Source organism: Schistocerca americana, chromosome 3 (assembly GCF_021461395.2).
Source record: "Schistocerca americana isolate TAMUIC-IGC-003095 chromosome 3, iqSchAmer2.1, whole genome shotgun sequence".
In the NCBI taxonomy this organism is placed as follows: Eukaryota; Metazoa; Arthropoda; class Insecta; order Orthoptera; family Acrididae; genus Schistocerca; species Schistocerca americana.
Genome location: NC_060121.1, coordinates 989,157,740 through 989,181,380, shown reverse-complemented (window position 1 = coordinate 989,181,380; position 23,641 = coordinate 989,157,740). Strand labels below are relative to the sequence as shown.

The following is a 23,641-nucleotide window of genomic DNA, read 5'->3' as shown; positions in this document are numbered from 1 at the left end:
ACAACAATGTATTCATACTAACGGCTGCCATCTTGAGGACATTATTTTCAAAACTAAATGAATGTACAGTGGTATATTGTACTAATTTAGAAAATAGAAACATTTTTTCTTCATACATCCAGATTTACTTTTTATTGCTCCTTAATACTGCTTAGTCGGTTCTGCCGCACCTTGTATATAGGCAGTCAATTACTTGTGGCTGATAGCCATTGTTTTTAGCTTCAGTTTTGCTGGTATTGATTTCTTTCTCCTTGGCAGAAAAGAACTATCTGCTTACATTCCCATGCTAGGCACAATCTAATACCAAGTTTCCAATCTTTTCTGAAGAACGGGAATTAAAATAAGTTTCTGCACCAGTTACACTATGCATTGTAGTATCAAAATCATCAATATAGGCCTTGAAAAATTGGGAATTAATAATTTGTGACCAGTGCCCCAGCTTTTCTCTTGGATGGACTGGCAGAAGCTTCAGTATAAGATATTGTGAACACGAGTGTCTTTAGATTAAAAAATTTAAATAAATTCACGTGAATCAATGTGGACACTGTTTCTAATATTAATGACTACTTACAGATGTTAACATACCACTAACAAAGGCAAGAAAATGGACCTCTTAGAGCAAGTGTATATTCACATCCTCAGTTCACACCAGTGCATTCTAAATGAACAGCTGGAGCTAGCCAATAAACAATTTCTAAACACTTACCTTGGGCTGATCATAAGAAATTAAGCACAAATTGCACACCTAACAGCCAGAACTCTGCACAAAAAATAATTCTGTTTATGATATCAGGATAAAATGAAAAGGTGCACATATTAGCAAAAAATTCACCATGGAAAATTAGAAGCTGGCCTACTGGCATGACACAAAAAATATTTTCACATCAACTGCAACTCTAGTGTTTGTTCTTCAGACTGAAATGGAGTAACAATATTTATTTATTTATTTAACCTGACCAGATTAGGGCCATCAGGCCCTGTCTTACATCGGACCAGTGTTTCACACATCAGAGTTACATCATGAAAATAGTTTAAATAAAATTAGATTACTCTAGTCACAGTATGAATAAAGAGTAATGACTAAGACCTAATAAGTACTGGCAGTATTTTTACAACAGGTGCTATACATACAAATTATGATAAAAGCAATAATAGTAACAGTAAAAAAAAAAAATCAAATAATAATGATAAACATGAGAAAAATTGGCAATAGTTCTGAAGATTTGTGCATATGTACATTAATATCTTGGTGTGTAAAGTAGATGTTTACTAGTATAGCGAGTTTTGGGGAAGGGAGATTTAAGGAGGGGGAAAGAGGGAAGTAATGAGGTGAAGTGCATTCATGTACAGAGGAAGGCATTACTGTTGCATAAGTAGATAAGTCATTAACTGTTTTTTGAAGCCGTAACGAGGGAGGCTATTCCAGAGTCGGGTTCCCGCTACTGTAAAGGACTTGTAGAAGGTGACTGAGCGATGCAGTGGAACAGAGAGGATTTTATTATGATGGGAACGTGTGTTTCTGTCATGTTGTTCTGACATAAGCGTTAAGGACGAGGAGAGATATTAGGGACAGTGTACATTTATAAGGCAGTGAATGAGACAGAGTGTATGGAAATATCTGCATTTGTCTGCACGCAGCCAGGACAATTTTGCATATGCTGGTGAAATGTGATCAAAAAGTCGAACGTCACAGATATATCGGACGCAAGCATTCATGACCAGTTCCAGACGTCGCGAGTTTTCCTGAGACAGGCCTTGTAGGATAATATCGCTGTAGTTAATGATTGGGAGTATAAGTGTTTGTACTAATTTCTTTTTCAGATCGAAAGGAAAGAGTTTTTTATATTTTTGTAGAACATGAAGGGATGCTGATGCTTTTTTGCACACTACAGTTACGTGCTCTGTCGAATTTAGATTTTCATCTATTGTTACTCCCAAACTCTTTGCTGAGGGAGAGAAGTTAATATTTGTTCCATTTATGATAAGAGATGGTACGGATTCCCGATGTTTTGGGCTAATGAGCTTAGAGTGACCAACAAGTACCACTTGGGTTTTAGATGGGTTTAGTTTTACTCCTATGTCCTGTGTCCATTTTGGTAGTGCATCGAGATCAGTATTGAAATTTTCAATAGCTTTCTTAAGATTGCTTGGTTTCGCACTTAGATACAACTGAAGGTCATCAGCATACATATGATATTTGCAATAAGTTTGAACCGATGACACATCGTTGACATACAGAGAGAAGAGTATGGGACCTAGTACTGAGCCTTGGGGAACGCCTGACACTACCTGCCGCCATTGTGATTTTATATTCCCAGACAGGACGTGTTGCTGACGAGACGTCATGTATGAGCAAAACCATTGCACTACACTTGGTGAGACATTTAGACCACTAAGTTTGGCTAGTAAGATGTCGAAGTCGACAGTATCAAATGCTTTGCTGAAATCTAAGAAGCAAATGATAGTCGCTTCTTGTCTGTCCATGGCAAGTTTCAGGTCATCTGTCACCTTTAGCAGTGCGGATGTTGTGCCTCGATGTTTACGGAAACCTGATTGGTATTCGTCTAGTAGGTTGTTAGTAGTTAGGTAGTTGGTGAGCTGGTCATGGACTATATATTCTAAGGCTTTTGATAGTGCAGGAAGAAGGCAGATGGGGCGGTAGTCAGAATGTGCTGTGGCGATGTCCTTTTTAAGCAGAGGCTTAATTTGTCCCAGTTTCCAGGCCTCAGGGAAACCACTTGTGATTAATGAATCGCTGAAAATGTCTGTTATAGAGGGCAGCAGTTGATCAATAATAAGTTTTACCATCTGGATAGTGATGCCATCATGTCCAGTAGATGCTGATCTAATCCTCATTATGGCTTTCTTGATGGTATTGCAAGTGACGTGCCGTAGATAGAATTTTTCTTTGCTACAGTCGTTCATCCCCATGAAGTAATCAGTGATTCTCTGTGTGTGTGTGTGTGTGTGTTTTTTTTTTTGCGGTTCAATTGTGGTTGCGGGTAATGTGAAGAATCGGTTTAGTTCTTCAGCTGAGACCATGGGATTTTCTGCAACTTTTATTTTGCCTAAACCGAGACTACGGATAGTTTTCCACAGGATAGCTGGTCTACATCTATTGTCAGCTAATGTACGGGCATGCCTGAGGTTAGCGTTTCTCACCGCTTGACTGACTTTGTTTCGCTCCTGCTTGTATACAGCGTGATTTTCAGGTGTAGGGTGTATCTTGTATGCTCGATGTGCAGCGTCTCTGAGATTCATGAGCTGTTTTAGTTCATCAGTCAGCTAAGGTGCAGGTTTCCTTTTTACTTTTCTGGTCTTTATTGGAGCGTATTTGTCATATAGTTGGGTAATTTTGTTGGTGAAATCTTGGAGTTTGTCGTTTATGTGGCACGTAAAGTGCCCTCCGCCACACACCGTTGGGTGGCTTGCGGAGTATCAATGTAGATGTAATTGTAGATGTCCATGAGGGGAGTATAGGTCATCCCCCAAACTATTTCTTGTGCTTCAGCTTCGAGTTCAGGCAAATCTATGCGTTTGAAGTATCGGTATGTAGACAGTTTTTGTTTCTTTCTAGGACATTCTAGTGAATACGTCATGAAAATGATGTCATGGGTAGACGTGCCAGGCGCAGATATTTGAGAGGTGTGGATTATTCTGTTTGGAGATTTCGTTGCGAATATATCTATGAAAGTGTGACTGGTAGTCGTGTGATGAATAGGTGCCAGCTGAAGTAGCATAATATTTGAGGAAGAAAGCATTCTCTTAAATTTCCCAGTGGAAGGACTATTGCGCAGAAAATTAATGTTAGTGTCACCTGCTATAATTACATGCTCATATGACAATTCGAGACTAGAGAGGGCAGTTTCGAAGCAGGTGAACCCGCCTACTTTAGGTGGTTTGTAAAGGACACATATTAAGCACCTTCTGTTAAAGGATTTGATATCTATGAATATATATTCCTCTTGTTTATCTACATTGTTGTCGGATGTGTGTAGTACAGTAGGTGACAAATCAGAGCGTATGTACGCCCCTACTCCGCCCCCTCGTCTGTTGCATCTGTCGTGCCTGAGAAAGATATAGCCATCTAGGTTTACAGAAGTTGTGGGTAGGAATACTTGGTTTCAGCCAAGTCTCTGACAAAAGTATTAAGTGTATATCAGTAGTCTGAAATATATATTTGAACTCGTCGAAGTGAGCTGGCAGAGATTGGACATTTCCATGTGCAATATGCAGCTTGGTGCGTTCGGGTGTTGATTGCCCGAGGAGACTGCCGACAGATGTTTGCGGGTCATGGTTAGCGGTGACAAGAGGGTCTGGCATGAGGAATGTGGAAGGCGTGTGAAGGAGAGGGGGTGAGGGAGTGTCCTCCCAGTTCTGAGCAGTGAGAGTGGCCGAGAGGGGGAGGGGGTGGGTCCCCGGGGAGGCGACGGGAACTGCGGCCAAGGTCAGCGAGGTCTGCAACGGTTCTGGAAGTAGCCGTGGGCTGGCAGGGGAAGGAATTTCACTAAACACTACGGTAGTAATCTGCACGTAACGGTAGAGTGTGATATTAATTGTACTTATGAGGATAACAACTAAAGTATGATGGAGGGTTGCTAATTAAAGATGGGGATGAGATTACCTTATGTTAACAAAATTACATGAGAAAACAATTAGAGATGAAAATGTGGAGAAACGAAAAGTTGATAATACAAATAATAACAAAATTACATTAGAAAACAATTAGAGATAAAAAATAGTAATGTGGAGAAACGAAAAATTTGTTAATACATTAGTTAAGTTATGGTTGACAGTGTATACAATATAAACATACAGGTTAATGCCAGCAAGATTGCACTTGATTTAGCTTCTAACGCACAGGCTTTTGAGTTCATTAACACTGCAAATTGTTCTCTTTCTGTTTTCGGTCTTAACCATTATCCTGCCGTCATTTGTCCATACGTTCTGTAGCCCAAATTCCGAAATCGCTCTCTTCAAAATGTTTAGTCTTTCAGATGTTAGATCCTCGCGTACTGTCAGACCCGACTTCGCGAGATTCTTCTTTGCTCTGAAGATTTCAGATCTTTTCCTATAGGACACAAATTTCACTATTATAGGTCTTGGTTTTGCAGAACCTGGCGACCTACGACCCACTCTATGACTTCTGTCAATGTCACTCAGTGTCACCTGCATGCCTAACTTTTCTTGGACAAGGTTTATGACTAGTTCATCTGTGTTCTCTCTGCTGCTCTCTGGAATGCCGAACAGTCTGAGATTATTGCGTCTCTGATATTGTTTGAGCTCGTCAGTCTTCTCGATCAATTTCTGTTCGAGCAGTCGCGCTTTCTCCTCACTTGCTTTTAACGATGTGTTCAGTGCACGGATCTCGCTCGCATTCGCCTCCAGAGTTTTCTGTAATTTCTCCATCACTGCTGCAGTGACGGCATCAATTATGGTTTGAACAACGAGCCCGAGCGTCTCCTTAGCCTGCAGCGTGGCACTCACCTCACCTCAGCCTTCACGAGTGCGGCGATGTCAGCGATGCCGGGCGGAGCGGCCGCAGCTCCCGGTGTGGACTCCACGCCTGCGCTGTCTCCGGCCTGGCCGTTGGCTGCTCTGCGCGTTGTTCGGCGATTTTTCCATTTTAAGTGCGATTCCGTGTAATTGGTGCTCAGTATGTGATGTAAAATACGACACTTGGCAGTAGATATACGGCTTTAGTATATGTAGACTAGCCTAACTGCTTTAAACACCTCCAGATTTCACGTAAACTTGCGAGCCAAGCTAACTCACGTCACTCACTCGCCGCCATGTTGTATACAATATTGCTAGTGTTTGGAAATTAATCATTGTATACGAGGTTACAGTGTAACCATCTTACATTGTTGACATTTCATTTAGGTAGTGACCATTATTCTGCTCACAATTCAGATATTTTACATGGCAGGACAGCCACAGTTTCTCTCTAAATAAGGAATAAAATTAGTGGTGATACCGAAAGGGAGACGACAACAACAACAAACTAGAGAATTCAGGGTATTTATGATTAAAATTTCAAATTTGCAGTTGACTGTTATGCAAAGAGTGTGGATTAATAGTGAAATTGTAAAAAAAATGTGTTGTGGGTGAACCATATGTGTGTTATTTTATTTTTTATTTTAAATGTCTCCTTCCATAGGACCAAATTGAGGAGCAAATTTCCAAGGTATTGGAACATGTCAGTACAAGAAATTACAACATAAAAGTAATAACAGACAAAATAAAATGTTTACAAACCCAATAAAAGACAAGCCATAAGTTTATGTAAACACAATCAACAGTATAACACTGGAATCGGCTTAATTTTTCAAGGAACTCCTCGACAGAATAGAATGAGTGACCCATGAGGAAACTCTTCAGCTTCTGTTTGAAAGTGTGTGGATTACTGTTAAGGTTTTGTGAATTCGAGTGGCAGCTTATTGAAAATGGATGCAGCCGTATACTGGACACTTTCTGCACAAGGGTCAAGGAAGTCCGATCCAAATGCAGGTTTGGTTTCTGCCTGGTATTAACGGAGTCAAAGCTGCAAACTCTTGGGAATAAGCTGATATTGTTAACAAGAAATGATGATAAAGAATTTGTGTATTGAGAGGCCAATGTCAGAATACCCAGACTAGTGAACAAAGATCGACAAGGGTTTTCCAAACTTATGCCACTTATTGCCCAAACCACCCATTTCTGAGCCAAAAATATCCTTTGAGGATGGGAAGAGTTACTCCAAAATATAATACCATACGCCATAAGCAAATGAAAATAAGCAAAGTAGATTACTTTTCGTGTTGAACTGTCACTTACTTCAGAGTCCATTCAAATAGAAAAGGGGCAGCATTAAGTCATTGAACAAGTTCCTAAATGTGAGCTTCCCATGACAGTTTACTATGTATCTGAACACCAAGAAATTTGAACTGTTCAGTTAGACTGATCATATGCCCATTCTGTGAAACTGAAATGTCAGGGTTTTGTTGAATTGTGTGTTAGAAGCTGTAAAAACTGAGTAATTAGAAAATGTAAAAACTTAATCTTACTGTGGTTTAGTGTTAATTTATTTTCTACAAGACGTGAACTTATGTCATGAACTGCATTATTTGCAACAGTGCGAATGTTACGCACCGCATCCTTTACTACCAAGCTAGTGTCATCAGCAAACAGAAATATTTTAGAGTCACCCATAATACTAGAGAGCATGTCATTTATATAAGTAAGAAACAGGAGTGGCCCCAACACTGATCCATGGGGCACCCCACACTTGATCGTACCCCACTCAGACCCCACATCACAACATTGTCAATAATGACCTTTTGCTGTCTGTTGCTAAAGTAAGAGGCGAACCATTTGTGAGCTACTCCCCGTATTCCATAATGGTCCAACTTCTGGAGCAATATTTTGTGATCAACACAATCGAACACCTTAGTTAAATCGAAAAATGCCTTACGTTGAAAACCTTTTGTTTAACTCCTCCAGTACCTCACACAGAGAACAGAATATAGCATTTTTGTTGTTGAATGACTTCTAAAGTTGAGCTGTACGTTTGACACCAAATCGTGTGATATAAAATGATCAACTACCCTTACATACACAGCATTTTCAATAACTTTAGAAAAACTGAAGGTAGTCGCTTCGTTAGTCGCTGTCCTCACCCATCCAGCCCCTTCCCTGCTTCCATTCCAGCACTACACAACTGTCATTCCACCACCACACCCAGTCTTTTTTTATTTATTTTATTTTATATTTTTTCTTTCTTTCTATTTCTCTCCTTATCCGCAACTTCCCTCCCTCCTTTCCCCTCCCCTCCCCCGCTCCCCCTTCCCTGCCCCCACCTGCCCCCCCCACCCCCCCCCCCCCCCCCCCACCTCTCCCCTGCCCGCCACCCAACCTGCAGCAGTTCCCTGTCAGCCATTCCCACCATACTATCGCTCCCCCTCCCCACCCCAGCCTCCTCCTTTCCCCCACCCAGTCGCCATTCCCATCATGCACTGATGCTGCTGCTCGCTTTGTGGTTTAGGTGAATATACAGAATGTTTAAGCCCTGTGAATATGCTGGAAGCTGACAACATTACGTATCCAATGAAGGGCATGGCAGCCGGCAGGAGTGGCCGAGCAGTTATAGGCACTACAGTCTGGAGCCGCGCGACTGCTATAGTCCGTGAGACGAGTGATCGGTAGTGACAGTTCCGGCGGGCAGACGGCGCTGTTGCCGAACGTGGCTCACAGCTGCTCGCTTTGTGGTTTAGGTGAATATACAGAATGTTTAAGCCCTGTGAATATGCTGGAAGCTGACAACATTACGTATCCAATGAAGGGCATGGCAGCCGGCAGGAGTGGCCGAGCGGTTATAGGCACTACAGTCTGGAGCCGCGCGACTGCTATAGTCCGTGAGACGAGTGATCGGTAGTGACAGTTCCGGCGGGCAGACGGCGCTGTTGCCGAACGTGGCTCACAGCACGCGGCGCCCTGTCTGCTACACGCATTCTCTAGCAGCAGAAATAAAAGCCAGACAAAATACAAGTCGTATTGGTACGCGTGAATTTATTTAAAGTTGATGCTTGAAATATATTAACTCGAAAACTGATAAGAGCTATTTAGTACAAGTATCTAAGATGCTGAGACATAATAAAGTTATTTGTTAAACTTCACAACTGAAATGAAAACTATTTTCGCAAGTTGTTGAACATTAGCAGTTTTGGTTTCCATTGTTAAGTATTAGCATTATTAATTTGTTCTACTACAAGCTACAGAATAATTGGTCAGTGTATTAAGAGTTATAATCTAAAGAAAGTACAATATGATGATCTGGTTGTAGATCCATAGCAAACTCCCTCCTTACATTCCTGAATACGTTGTAGTTACTGTAATGGAAAAACACCACTCACATCACTGTCAGAATCTGATTTGACATTGTCTTCCTCAGCACTACTCGAACTATCACTGTTCTCTCCCAGATGTATAATTAAATTTTCGATGCATTCTTCCACAACCCCTTCGGTTTTGGCCGCCTCTCTGATGGCACTTGCAGTGCTGTTTACAATTTTAGCCCACGTCTCGCTTGTCACTTTATTGATAGCTGCTGGAAGGAGAGTTTCCACTTCAGAGATCGTGAATTTTTTATTGTTTGCAGCAATGTAATTTTTTATCTGCACCCACACTCCTTCAATTGCATTGAAGTGACAGTGGTATGGAGGAAGCCGAACGATTTCATGCCCGTGCCTTTTAGCAATCTCGTCAATTACATATGTTGGAAATTGGGGTTTCTTTTGTGCCACAATTTCGAGCAGTTCCGCCTTCCTTAAATCTTCTCTGAAATCTACTTTTCGCCGTTTCAACTACTGAATGATATCGTCTTTTTTTGTTGCCAAGGTTGGTGCCTTATCGTGAACAACGGAATGATAAGGCGCATTGTCCATAACAATCACTGATGGACTTGTCAGATTTGTCATAAGCAATGTCTCGAACCATTCTTGAAATACTATACTGTTCATTTCTTCATGGTAATCTCCCGTCTTTTTTGACAGAAACATTTTCAAGCAGTTTGGCACAAAACCTTTCGATGTTCCTGCATGTAAGACAATAATACGCCCTCCTTTGCCAACGGGCACTGCCATTGTCCCCTCGGGCGTTCCATCATTCCAGCCTCTACGTAAAGAATGGCTGGCATTGACCCAAGTTTCATCTAACCACACTATACTTTCGAATTGCACACTCATGATCCTGCGCAGAAATCTGCACCGCCATGCAACTACATCTGTCCTTTCCATTAATATTTTGCGTCCATTAAACAGTGAATAGCTGAAGCCTATGTCTTTCAACACTACGCAATGAAAATTTGCTCCCTTTAAAAAGATCGTCTTTCTGAAGCGACGCCTGTAATTTAGATAGAGTGGGATGTTCCCTTCTCTTATAATAGCTGTATATATGACGACGAATAGCGTCTTTCTGAAAATCGTCCAAAGCTGTCACCTGCTTATTTCTCGGTCGCTTCTTTCCTGGCGTGTGCAGCTTTGTTGTGCCACTCTCGTCACAATCTACACTATACTGTTCTTTCCCTATCTTTACAACAGTGTTCTTACTTATTTTCAATGCTGCTGCAGTTCTCTTCACAACCTGAACAATAGGAATTAAGGGCCCACCTTTGTCCTTTTCTTTCTCAAAGTAATCCCTCACAGAGCACACGAATTCACGGGCCTGGGTGTGTAGCACACTTTTCTTCCTTCGTTTCACTTCTTGTGTTGGGCTTGTACTACCCGCCGCACTAGACATTGTTTACAACGAAACATAAACAAAGAAACACTAAAAACAACAAAAACGAAATAAACTGCGAATTCAACTTCAGGCAAACGGCGAACGACTGCTCCACCTGCACGCGAGACATTGGTAAGTTTCATAAGCGCGCGCGACCGGGTTTCAGAGCGGCAACGTGGCCCTTGCTACCCGCTCAAAGTCAGGCCGTCATTGGCTGCCTGCCTGCGGTCGCTAGGCAACGGAAAGATGCTACCGAGCTGTCAATACCAAAGACTCGTCTCCCAGACTATACGGTCACAGGTTCGAATCCTGCCTCGTGCGTGGATGTGTTGATTTTCTTAGGTTACTTAGGTTTAAGTAGTTCTAAGTTCTAGGGGACTGATGACCTCAGAAGTTAAGTCCCGTAGTACTCAGAGCCATTTGAAGGGCATGGCAGAGTGCAGCTATGAACCACTCCTTTGAAAGGGTGTCATTACGACAGAGTAACACATAACATGATGCCAGAACATCAAGGCGACAAACCAGAAAAGAGTATGGCCAAAGATGTTTGATAGGCTAATATATTTTTTACCGATGACAGTCTTTTAAAAGCATCATCAAGACCTTACGTCAGTAATAAAGCAAATAGTAAGAGAATATAATATAACTGGATACATAAAAAGGTCTGCTCAGCAGTTAGAGGCAGGAGAACATACATATAAAGATATCGAAATTTGAGGCTTTCAGAGCCATTGGCTCCTTCTTGTGGCAGAAGGGTTGAAGGGAAAGGAAGAGGGGTGAAGCAGAAGGAGCCTGAAAACAGCTTTTGTGAATCTAAATACCGACCTGTGTACACTATCTAAATTGGTGCAGGATGTATGGTTAAAGCTCAACTCTTCCAAAACCAAAATGATGCTCATTGGTCGTTCTAGTCGCATTGGCCCGAAATATTGGGAATCCTTACCATCTTTAACTCAAAATGGGACAAATATCTCCCCTTCACCAAAGGGTCTAGGAGCAATCGAAACAGTGGAAAATTCAGGATGGAATGTAACAAGACTATGAAAAGTATAGTCCCTACTAACCATACAGCAGAGATGCTGAGTCACAGATACACACAGTAAAATGACTTATCACAAAATAAGCTTTCAGCCTACAAGGCCTTTGTCAAAAATAAATCACACACACACACACACACACACACACACACACACACACACACACACACACACACACGCAACTTACACATACATGACTACAGTCTCTGGCAGCTGAAGCCAGACTACGAACAGTAGCACACGATCGGAGATGCAATGGGGTGGGGTAAGAAAGAGGCTGTAATAATAGTAACAATATTTTGAAAATTTAAACTGGACTGAGCACACAATTGCAGTGTGCAAGAAGGTTTCAGCATCTTTCCATGCCCTACAAAAATATAAAAAGCCCTTCTCTCTTGACCTGAAAAGCATACTTGTACAAACACTTATACCATCAATTATTGATTACTGTGATGTCATCTTGCAAGGCATTTCTCAGGAAAGCTCACAGCACTTGGAATTGGTTATGAAAGTCTGTGTTCATTATACATGTGATGTTTGAATCTTTGATCGTATTTCAGCATTACATACACAGCTATCCTGGTTGTGTGCATACAAGTGCAGAGATATCCATACCCTCTGTCTTCTCTACTGTCTTATCAGTATGCACCATCCCCTCTCTCTCTCCTCAGTCGTAAGGCTCTTGTCCGAACAACATTGCAGAAATGCCCATTACCACCAGAGCAAAAATCTTTCGGTCCCACTCCATCATTCAGCTACTTTCTCGAAGTCCTCCTAAGTAGCAGGAACTTGAGTCTATGCACTTGTTACCCTTATACATTCTTCTTTCCTACTTGATTCTCCTCATTTCCCAGTGTTCTTAACTATTGCAGTCTCTTTAAATTTCCGCACCACAGCTATTACTTCACCAGGAAACATCTATTTTGTACACCTATAAATTCTTTTTGTATCTACTGTTATCATTAAGATTATTACTACTGCTACTACTATTATCACTGCTAGTGGCTTCAGCAGCGTAGTATTAAAATTGTTATTTCTTAGGGAACAATGATTAAAAAAAGTACTGTATATGTGATACCTGGCCTAATGTAAGAGACGGGCTGATGAACGTGATCAGATCAGGTAAAAAAAAAAAAAAAAATAATGAACTTATTAAGAGGTATAATCTTATGTTGAAGCTGTAACACAATAGGACAAGTACTATAGTTATTAGAAGCCGTGTACTATAGTCTCAAGGCAGCGTAATTTGTCACCTGCAAATATTCAGATTATATTTATAGCAAATGAAACTATGTGGCTCCAGAGAACTTTCAAAGTCTCAAAGATCTGTGATGGATATGTGCAGACTGAAGCAAAGAATGAAAATTTGTGCCGAGACCGGGATCTGGGTGTCCTGCTCACTAGGCAGATACACTAACCACTGTTCCACCCACATACAGTGGCTTTGCACAACTGCATGGGCAACTCTAGAATGCCTCCCTCCTCAGTCCAATTCCAGTTCACAGCTCAGCACCGAGCGAGGTGGCACAGTGGTTAGCACACTGGACTCGCATTCGGAAGGACGACGGTTCAATCCCGCGTCCGGCCATCCTGATTTAGGTTTTCCGTGATTTCCCTAGATCACTTCAGGCAAATGCCGGGATGGTTCCTTTGAAAGGGCACGGCCGATTTCCTTCCCCATCCTTCCCTAACCCGAGCTTGTGCTCCGTCTCTAATGATCTCGTTGTCGATGGGACGTTAAACACTAATCTCCTCCTCCTCCTCCTCCTCCACAGCTCAGCAAACTTGGCATTCCTCCTAAACTCGAACAGCATTGCTGAGGCTCTCCAACTGTATTGGAATAGCGGCTCAGCTTCAAATGAAACAGGGGAAACCTGCCTGAAACCCAGGTATAGGTGCTTTAATCAGATGAAACTATACGGACCTAGAGACCATCTCAAACAACTGTGATATATGGATGCAGACTGAAGCAAAGAACAAAAATTTGTACCAAGACCGGGATTCAAACCGGGTCTCCAGCTCACTAGACAGATGCACTAACCGCTACTTTGTCCTGGTGCAGAGGCGTTGCACATCTGCATGGACTACCCTGGTACTCCTCCCCCTTTAAGCCGAATTCTCATCCACACTCTAGCCCACTTTGTGTTCCTCCTAAACTTGAACAGCATTGCATTGAGGAAGAGGCTGGGATACAGATCATTGAAACTTGAAAAGTTCTCTGGAACAGTGTGATTTAATTTGATTAACGAACTTATGTCTGTATTAAGGCAGGATGCCCCGTTTCGTGTGATGCTGAGGTGCTATTCCAGTAGAGTTGGAGAGCCTCTGCAATGCTGTTGGAGTTTAGGGGGAGTACCGAGTGGGCTGAGGCACGAGTGGGAATTTGGAATTTGAATTGAAGAGGGAGGTTTGCCAGGATAGTCCGCGCTGTCATGCAAAGCCGTTGCCAGGGTGGTGTAGAGTTTAGCGCATCTGCATAGTGAGCAGTAGGCCCAGGTTTGAAAATTGGCCTTGGTAGAAATCATAACTTGAGAACAACAGTCATATCCATACCTGCAACACAAGAGGGAAAAGTGAACTTTATTACCCTATGTTAGAGCTGTCAGTGGCTCTGAAAGGAGTTCATTATGCAGGAACAAAAATTTTTGATCATTTGCCCAGTGGCATGAAATGTCTGACAGGTAATTTAAAATCATTTCTCCTGAACAACTCCTTCTATTCCATTGATGAATTTTTATGGTAGTCAGTAAACAATGATGATAATTTTCTTCTTCTTCTTCTTCTTAGCATTTGTCCCGTGTGCTGGCGGGGCCTGCTTTTTTGGCTCGTTGCGATTTTGAGCCTGATCAGGGTGAAGGCCTGAGATCTTGGGGTCTTCATGCAGAGTGTCAAGCTATCACTGCCTCGGATGTCCTGCTGGACGATTCCTGTTTCCATTTAGGTTGAAACTAGTCTTTGCCACTGTTATCTCGTCTGCTGTAAGGACATGCCCGTACCAGCGTAGGTGGCTTTCTCTCGTTTTGTCTACTGTTGGTGCAGCACCTTATAGCCCGTGAGCTTCCATTATTTGTGACACGGTCATTCAGTGTTAATCCTGATGACCACCTAAGCATTTTCGTCTCCATAGCAACAAGTCTTTGCTCTACTTCCTTTGTTGAAGGCCAGCATTCAGCCCCCATACAGTGCAACTGGACGGATTACTGATCGATATACTTTTGGTTTGAGCCTGTTTGGAATTTTCTTGTCACGTAGTACTCCAGTAACGGAACACCATTTGAGCCATGCGCTGCTAAGGCGGTTGGAGATTTCTGCACTGAGATTTCCATCGGCAGCAATTGTCGAGCCCAGGTACTTAAAAGTCCTTGCTGTTGGGAGGTCAGCACCATTGATTCTGATGGTTACAGAGTCATTTAAATCTGTGGAAAGGTAATGTTTTCAACACATTGAGCTGTAGTCCTACATCTGCGAGGCGGTCATTCCGGGCTCGGATTTGAAGTTGTAGATCGTTCTTATCTTCACTGGCCAGTAGCACGTCATCAGCATACAGTAATGTCCAGGGTGAGGTTTTCTGCAGGTTTCTTGTGACGGTATCAGTGACAGTGATAAATACGAGTGGTGAGAGAGCAGATCCCTGATGAACTCCCAAGGAAATGGGGAAGTCGTCTGGCAGCTGACTGTACCCGGCTCTTCGAGTTCTGGTAGAGAAGTCTGACTCACCTAATGAGCTCTTCAGGTACTCCGTGGTCTCGCAGGGCAAGCCAAATTAACGCGTGTGGCACTAGGTCGAAGGCCTTTTCGAGGTCGAGAAAGGCAAAGTGTAGATGTTTTGACTTCTCACAGTGCTTTTGAATAAGCAGTTGAGCTGCATGGGTAGCATCTGTCATCCCACAGACCTTCACGAATCCACATTGCTTGATGGAGAGACTGATAACTTGTCAGATCCTTTTATCGATGATGTGCTCGAATACTTTCGTGGTGTGTGACAGAAAGCATATTGGGTGGTAGTTGTTACATTCAGCTGGACTTCCCTGCTGCTTCCAAATTTGAAGTGTTGTGCTACATGTCCAGTCAGCTGGAATCTTTCCCTCCTCAATGATCTTATTAAAGTAATCCATCAACCATTCAGCTGGATAATAATAAACAATAAACAAACAAGTTCAGTTACATGAGCAGGACTAAAAATAGTAATGTGTGTATTACTATTAGCACTAATCATCTATACATAGTCTATAAACTTATTCGTTCTACAGCATTTCGATAAAAGAATTTATAATCTGTGGAACATGTAACTAAACAACTAAATCAATTATTTGAGACTGAGAGCAATTAGTGACTGGAAACAGACTTTAGACATAATTTCAAACCTTCGCAGAACTTTTTCTTGATGATACTCCCATAAACTGATCAAAGGAGAAAAGTTTATCACTTACTACATTTTTTGCTGTTTATGCAGTAAGATAACCACATAAGTCATGACGTTTTAATTTTTTTACTTCATTGCTGCGTACTCCATTCACAACATATTTTCCAGACAGTATCCACGTATACCACTGAATGAACCTGCAAAATTATATAGTTGTAGAACACACAATTCAGAAGATATCGGAGCATAAATTTTGAGATGTGTGAAAAAGTAGCTGGTGCTTAAAATGGAGTACAATTTACCCAGACTATACGCATCCAGGGACTTGCAACAAACTTTAACCATAATTTCAAACATTTAGAAAATGTTTTACACAGTTAACATCAAATAGTTTGCAGCTATTTTGTACATGAGGGTTCAATTCTTTACAGAATGAGGGGTTTAGTGGTTGTATATATTCCAAGACCTGTCTTCTCCTACATTTTTTACCCTCTGCTGCTTCCTGTAGCTCCATAGAAGTTATTACATGCTGTCTTAAAACATGTCTTATCATCTCTTTACTTCTTGCAGTTGGTGTAATCCTCCCATTCCTTTCCTCGTGATTTTGCTGGGAGCCTTTTCACTTGTGCTCTAGGTATATATCTGCTCAGAAATATCTTTCTGGACCTAATCCATATTCTGTATTCAATAGACTATTGATTCCATTCAGCAGCTCAAGTAACTCTTCATCACTTTCTTTGAAGAGAGCAATGTCGTCAATGAATATCGTCATAGATATCCTTTCACCCTGAAGTTTAATCTCTCTTTTGAACATTTCTGTTATCTTAATTTTTTTGATATTGAGGTAGAACAATGGAGGAGAAAGGCTGCAACTAGAACACAAGAACTACCGAACTGACTGTACAATAGTTCTTGCATTTATCTTCCCTTGCTACCTTTGGAATTGTGTAGATTATATTTTTATGAAAGTCGGACAGGATGTCTCCAGTATTATTGATCCCACACTTAGACTTAAGTAATGCTTTTTTTTTGTCAGTTCCCAGAGAGTCTAGAAATGTCAAAAGAACTGATATTTATCTCTTCTGCCCTATTTGGTTGTAAGTCTTCTAAACTTCTATAGCACTCTGACTAAAACTGGATCCCCTGTGGCCTCCCAGTGTGTATCCATTTCATCGTCTATCACTTTAGCATTCAATTACTCTCCTTGATAGTGGCCCCCAGTGTACTTTTTTCACATATCTGTGCTTTCCTCTTTGTGTCACAGTGGAATTACTTTTGCTGTATTAATGTTGACTACTGTGAGTTTAAAAGTCTCTAAAAATTATTTTGATTTTTTTAAAGCTGACTCTATTCTTCTCGTGAACATTTCTTTTTGATTGCTTCATTTTTCCTGCTGTCATTTTGGTTTGGCATTTTTGTACATCCTGTTGATTTCATTGCTTAGTGACTTGTATGATTGTATTGTATTCTTTTCCTGGGCATTTTTGTGTTTCTTACTTTGGCAGTCTATTGAAATATGAGGGTGAGTCAGTAAATATGTCACAAATGGCAGAATACTGCATAGTATTTTAAATTTTGCAGCCTTGTGATTCTAAAATGTGGCAGCTCATGTTGAGTGAAAGATAGCCATAGTCAACAGCTGATTAACTACCATCAGTGCAGATTGCAAGCTTGTTACAGGGGTTTACTTGGACTAGAACAGTGCAAATTTGTGTAATTTTTGGGAACCAAGTGAGTGTGAAACATGTCTTTTATGTGGTGTGAACTATATTCCATAGAAATCATTGTTGAGCTGGATATGGCAGCTGAACTAAGGATGAGAGAAACTTACCAACAAGTAGTGTCTGGTCAGCCTGTGGAGTTGACTACTGATGCCATTTTGCATCGTATATGGTAAATGGTCCTGGAAGATCATTGTGTGACAATTGAAGGCATAACACATGCCCTAGGTTTTCTTATAAACGGTTGAATTTTCATAAAACTTACACACGCTGGGACCAATTTAAGGTCCACTCTTGTTTCTCTTATATGTAAATGATCTTCCATGTAGTGTGCAGCAAGCAGAACGAGTTCTTCAAATGATTCAAATGGCTCTGAGCACTATGGGACTTAATATCTGAGGTCATCAGTCCCCTTGAACTTAGAACTACTTAAACCTAACTAACCTAAGGACATCACACACATCCATGCCAGAGGCAGGATTCGAACCTGCGACCGTAGCGGTCGCGCAGTTCCAGACTGAAGCACCTAGAACCACTCAGCCACACGGGCCGGTGAGAACTAGTTCTCTGTGCAGATGACATTAGTATTGTAATCAACCCAAGCATACATACACCGTTAGAAGAAATCGTAAACAGTGTTCTGTACAGTGTCATTGATTGGTTTTCGCAAATGGTCTCACCCTCAATTTAAAAAAAGACATAACATATTCAGTTCTGTGTATCTAGATGTACTATACCAATGGTATGTGTGGTAACTTGGCAACGAAACAATAAATAGAGTAGAAACTTCAAAATTCTTAAATATCCATGCTGATGAGAATTTAAACTGGAAAAAGCACATTTTGGAATTCCTAAAACAAATTGTTCAGCCCCATTTCCACTTAGAATAATTATAAATCTTGGGGTGAGACAAAGCAATAAGTTGACATATTTTGCATATTTTCATTCAGTAATGTCATATTGCATAGTTTCATTCAGTGGTGTCATATTGAGTAATGTTTTGGGATAACTTGACGTCAAGAAAAAAAGTTTTCATGTCTCAAAAATGTGCTGTTAGAATAATATGTGTTGCTCACCCGCAGTCATTTTGCAGATATCTGTTTAAAGAATTAGGCATTTTGACTACTGCTTCACAGTATATTTATTCCATTATGAAGTTTGTTGTAAATAATCCACTACAGTTCAAAAAGAACAGTAGTGTACATAATTACAGTACCAGAAAAAGAGTCACTCATTTGCCACATTAAGATTGTCAACAGCACAAAATGGGGTGCTTAATGTTGCAACCAAAACTTTTGGTAACCTTCTCAGTGGTATGAAATGTCTGACAGTCACCATAGTAAAACTTGAAAATAAACTGACAACTACAATATAAGGAGGAGATAGATTGCTACTCTCCATAAAGATGACACATTGAGTTGCAGACAGGCACAACAAAAAGACATTACTCATTAGCTTTCAACCCAAGCCTTCTTCAGGAAAGGAAACACACACACACACACACACACACACACACACACACACACACACATTCATTCATTCACACAAGCAAGCACACTTCATGCACACATGACCGTGCTTTGGCTGAAAACTAATGTGTAACTGTCCTTTCTTAGAGCCTTTCTGCAAATCAACATCTCATCTGTGATTAAAAATTAACAGTGATGGTGAAATGTGCTGAGGAGGCAACTGATTGTATCCCAAGTTTCCCTTGATATGACCAGACTAATTATGTACCCTTGCTTTATCATTTAAATAATTGAAAGTTAAATGTCACTGTTGTATGAACTGCGGATAAAAATATCACAACCATTCTCCAGTGTTTGTTGTTTGTCCGATACCACTCCTTCCTCAACCCGGGCTTAGACTCCTTATTTTCCACTTGGATTATTATCATTACATCCGACACACTACTAAATTATTTGTACAATAATCCATAGAAGTATAGTAGACTAAATATTTTCATGAATACTTCTGTAGTCCTCTGGTGCAACTTGAATAAGATGTGACAAAATCTTTGTGGTGTACTCTACCTGCAGAAATCATAGCAATTGATATGGCACTGCCAAAGATATATCTACAAAAATGTGAAAGCTCACAAAAGTAAACGTGGTTACCTTGTTTCAAAGTTTTAATTGCTCACTGCATAAATATGTTATATGAAACGAAAAGAAATTTATTGTACCAAAAACAGTATAGTGTAATACTGATACTGATGTCAAACACTTAAGTTAATACATACAACTACGCATGAAGATTTCTAACACCTTTGTTGAGAATTTTCTGTTTAAATATTTGTTGACATATAAGATATAGTTAATGTCTATAAATAATTGATAGTATTCGTTATTGTAGTAACAGTTTTTTTTTATTATGTAATTGATACACTTGAAAATTGTTAAATTTGTTGATGATTTCCCATCGATATCATTACAGTGAACTTTTGAAAGAACTTATCAACAAACTGCCACCAAACCGTCTGACAAAACAGAAAATGATGACAGTAAACGACATTGTGCACAGTAAATTATTCTTACTGTCAGAATGCCGTGCAATTCTCTTGCCAGTGATCACAGCACAGATTAAGGAGCTGTTAGAAGCAAGAGATGAAGTAAGTAGCATTTGGCACTGAATATTGATAAAAGTGAAATTTAATTTGTGTATTCAATTGATTAATTTGAGCTGATTTAATTTTGTAATAATGTTGTATTTTTTGGAACCAGCTGTCATGATGTGCAAGACTTTTTTTTTTACTATGCTTTTGTTTCGGTATATAATTAGAAATGGATAGAGAAAGCACCTGCAAACTGCATGTTTGCATAAGGGTTGAATGATAAAGTACCATATCAGTTGATGCCTTTATTAACAACAGATCATCTTTCACCTACATCACTGTCTGTCAAGAAATAATACTGTGCACCATTCATCTCCAGATCTAACTTTACCTCAAGTACAGTTATATGTGTTATAAATTTTGATGGCCCGTTAGCTATCAGAAAGATGAAATTTGGGGATATTATGATCGAATAAATACATGCCTGCAAATGTTTTGGCTGCAGTTAGTGAGTCCAGTAGAGGTACATACAGGGTGTGTAAATAAAGTTTCAAGACTGATTTTTTTTCCTGAGTAACAGTGTGCCTGCAGACCAGTCTCACAACCTGCACCAGATGGTGGGGGGTGTTGGCTAAGAGAGCCAAGCATCGACATTCACCAACAAAACGCTGGAGTGCAGGGATTGTGTGGTTTGAAACGTTGTCGAGAAATTGCAGCATCCAAAATGCAGCGCCTCTTGGAGCGATGGTGTTCGATCAAATTTTGTGTAAAACTGAACAAGACTGGGACAGAAACATTCAAAATGATTCAAGAGGCCTATAAAGAATATACCATGTCACATGCCGTGGTTTTCATGCGGCACAAGAGGTTCAAACATGGTGGTGAAGACTTGGAGGATGATGAATGCTCTGGAAGACCTTCAACGAGCAGTACTGACAAAAATCTGGCCAAAGTGCATCAAGTTATAAACAGTGACTGACATCTCAGCATCAGAATGATTGCAGATGAAGTGGGTTTGAATCACCAAACTGTGTTTCAGCTGGTGACAGAAGAACTAAAGATGGGAAAAGTGTGTGCGGAACTTGTCCCTAGAGTGCTCTCGGATGGACAGATGGAATGACGCCTGGCTGTTTCGTTGGAAATGCTTGAACGCTTACAAACTGAGCCTGATTTTTTTGGACAAAGTGGCCACTGGTGATAAGACCTGGGTCTTCCAATACGATCCAGAGTTGAAGAGGCAATGCTCAGAGTGACACACCTTCGCATCACCAAACCCGAAGATAGCCCGCATTAGCAAGTCACGTGTGAAAAACATGCATATTGCTTTTTTTGATGCAAAACGATTGATGATCCACAAAGAGTTTGTGCCTGTTGGACAGACTGTCAATTGTTAGTGTTGTACTGGAGTGTTCCACTGTTTGTGGAATGGAGTCCGCCCGGAGAAGAAAGATGACTGGGTGCTCCACTATGACAATGCGACCGTTCACACCTGCTTCACCATCACTGAAGTTTTGACCCGGTTCAACATGGCAATGCTGCCACAGCCACTCTGCAGCCCCGACCTTGCCCCCAGTGAGTTCTCTTTGTTTCCTCCAATGAAGAGATACCTGAAAGGGAAGCGGTTTCACAGTGTCACAGCAGTCCAAAAGGCTTCAGAGAGTGTTTTGACCAGCTATCCTGTTAATGAGTTCCAGGGAGCTTACCAGCAGTGGAAATCTTGTTGGCAGCAGTGTGTGGATTCTCAAGGCACCTATTTTGAAGAATTTTAGTCTGATGTATGAAAGTATTCAATAATTTTTGTTGTTCTGAGATTATGCTTGAAATTTTATTTAGACACCCTGTAAAACTTTTACCACACGAAAGGTGATTGAGACCATTGAGAAGCTTAATGGGCATTCAAACAGTTCATTGCAATGTAACTGCAAATGGAACAAGTTGCCCCATGTGAAGGAGAAGTAGATTTGAGTACCAATGTGTAGTAGATATTTTTTATATTTTATCGATATAAAAGCATAAGTGGATACAAAAAGAAATATATAAATAAATAAATAAATAAAATGCAGACAGCGTCTGGCTGATTGGCGCAATTCACTTAATATTATCTACAGTTTTTTAAACATGAAGGTTCTGAAAGTACTGAAGGAAGTAGTCCAATGAATACCTGCATTCTAAATTTGCCTTTGTACCATATCCATTATTCCTTAGAAGATCAGAAAAAAGGTTGGATGAACTATGAAGACAAGTCATAGCTTCTGCTTCATAATTACCAGTGGCAAGTGATGTATGATATAACATAGGTAATTTTCCATGAAACACACAAGTTAGGGTAAGTCAGCTATGCTCATAAGAGTACCTACATTCCATGTAAGAGCAGTATGATTGGAATTAGCCTGATAGTATACAGAATATGCTGTCTGTCTGAAGTCATTTACTGAAGAATAACTTATTAAATTTGGAAAGCTACTGTCTTACTGCGTTGTTGGATCTATTTTACAAAAACTGAGAAATTTCCTTTTGATGAGGTATGTAGAGGTGACAGAGCTTTCAGATTGATTAGCTTATTATTTTTCCATAATAGTGTGTGACAGTAGTTAGCTCAATATTCCAATGATTCTTATCTAGGATTGTAGTTTGGAATAAATCAGATTGTTGTTCATACAAGGGTTTCAGAGTTGGCTATGAAATTATCGCCTCTCTGTTTTCGACTGATTCATTTGATAATGTTATATGTGAAATAGTAATGATATTTTTGGGGAGGAGTTCTTAAAGCTTTCAGGGCAATAACAGAGTCCCACTTATGCACTGGTATAACCAGTACCTGACTGTGATTAGGACAGCTCCTGGAAAGGGTTGAATTTGGGGTATAGACATGTAGCATGTTGTAGCACTCTCCTTGTAAGAATTGTTGAGTTTATGCTGTTACTACATCACCTCCATATTTTTGGGGCTTAAACATAATGATGTTGCCACCCTGGACAGGTCTTCAGTTCTTTTGGCAGGGTAATAATATCTACTATCTGGAATGCCACTTGACTGATGATTAAATGTTCTCATGAAAACTTTCCAGGATTTTCAGCTGAAACTGCAGATAACTGTTTTAGAATTGCATTTAATACTGAAATTTTAAACACAAAGCTGTCCTGCATGCGAGGGTAGGTTTGAACACCCCTGAATATTACTAGACATTGCACTCTTCAAATGTTCTTTCCTGCCTCAGACCTGAGGTCTGGTTCACCCAGGTAATTATGAGGAGACCTATTGATAAACTTTTCAGCCTCAAAACCACGATTGAAATTTGTTGTTGGTTTGAAGCAATAGATCTCAAATCCATTGGAATTGGTTTGTGAGGCTGCTTTGCCACTTTCCTGATCAAAATCTACAGCAATGTAGGTGCATGTTGTGTTACTCTGATAACGTGTAGATATCAATTGTAATGAGTATTGTTATGATGTAGGACTTGCTTTTATACCATCCTTGTTCCACAAAATTGCATTTTATTACAACAGAGGAAATGCACTCGGTGATTTAGCAGTTAGACCTGTTCTGTTTATTGGTCAATCACTATTGCATTTTCTGCACATTCTGATCATGACCTATTTACTTGTACAGCTACTGTGGCATATGAATATGCAGTCATTGGGAATTTTCACTGTTCAAATTTCACATCATTCTCTGCACGTTCCAAGATAATGTCTGTATTATCTTTGTC

General features: G+C 40.5%; 1 protein-coding gene across 1 annotated transcript in view; it reads left to right on the top strand.

The window, feature by feature from the left end:
• The window catches only part of LOC124605633 (dedicator of cytokinesis protein 1), a 460,559-nt gene that overhangs the window by 137,809 nt on the left and 299,109 nt on the right, over nucleotides 1-23,641 (top strand). The window contains exon 16 of the mRNA XM_047137451.1: nucleotides 19,815-19,989. Coding sequence (XP_046993407.1) covers nucleotides 19,815-19,989 — 175 coding nt within the window. The remainder of the gene's footprint in view (nucleotides 1-19,814; nucleotides 19,990-23,641) is intronic.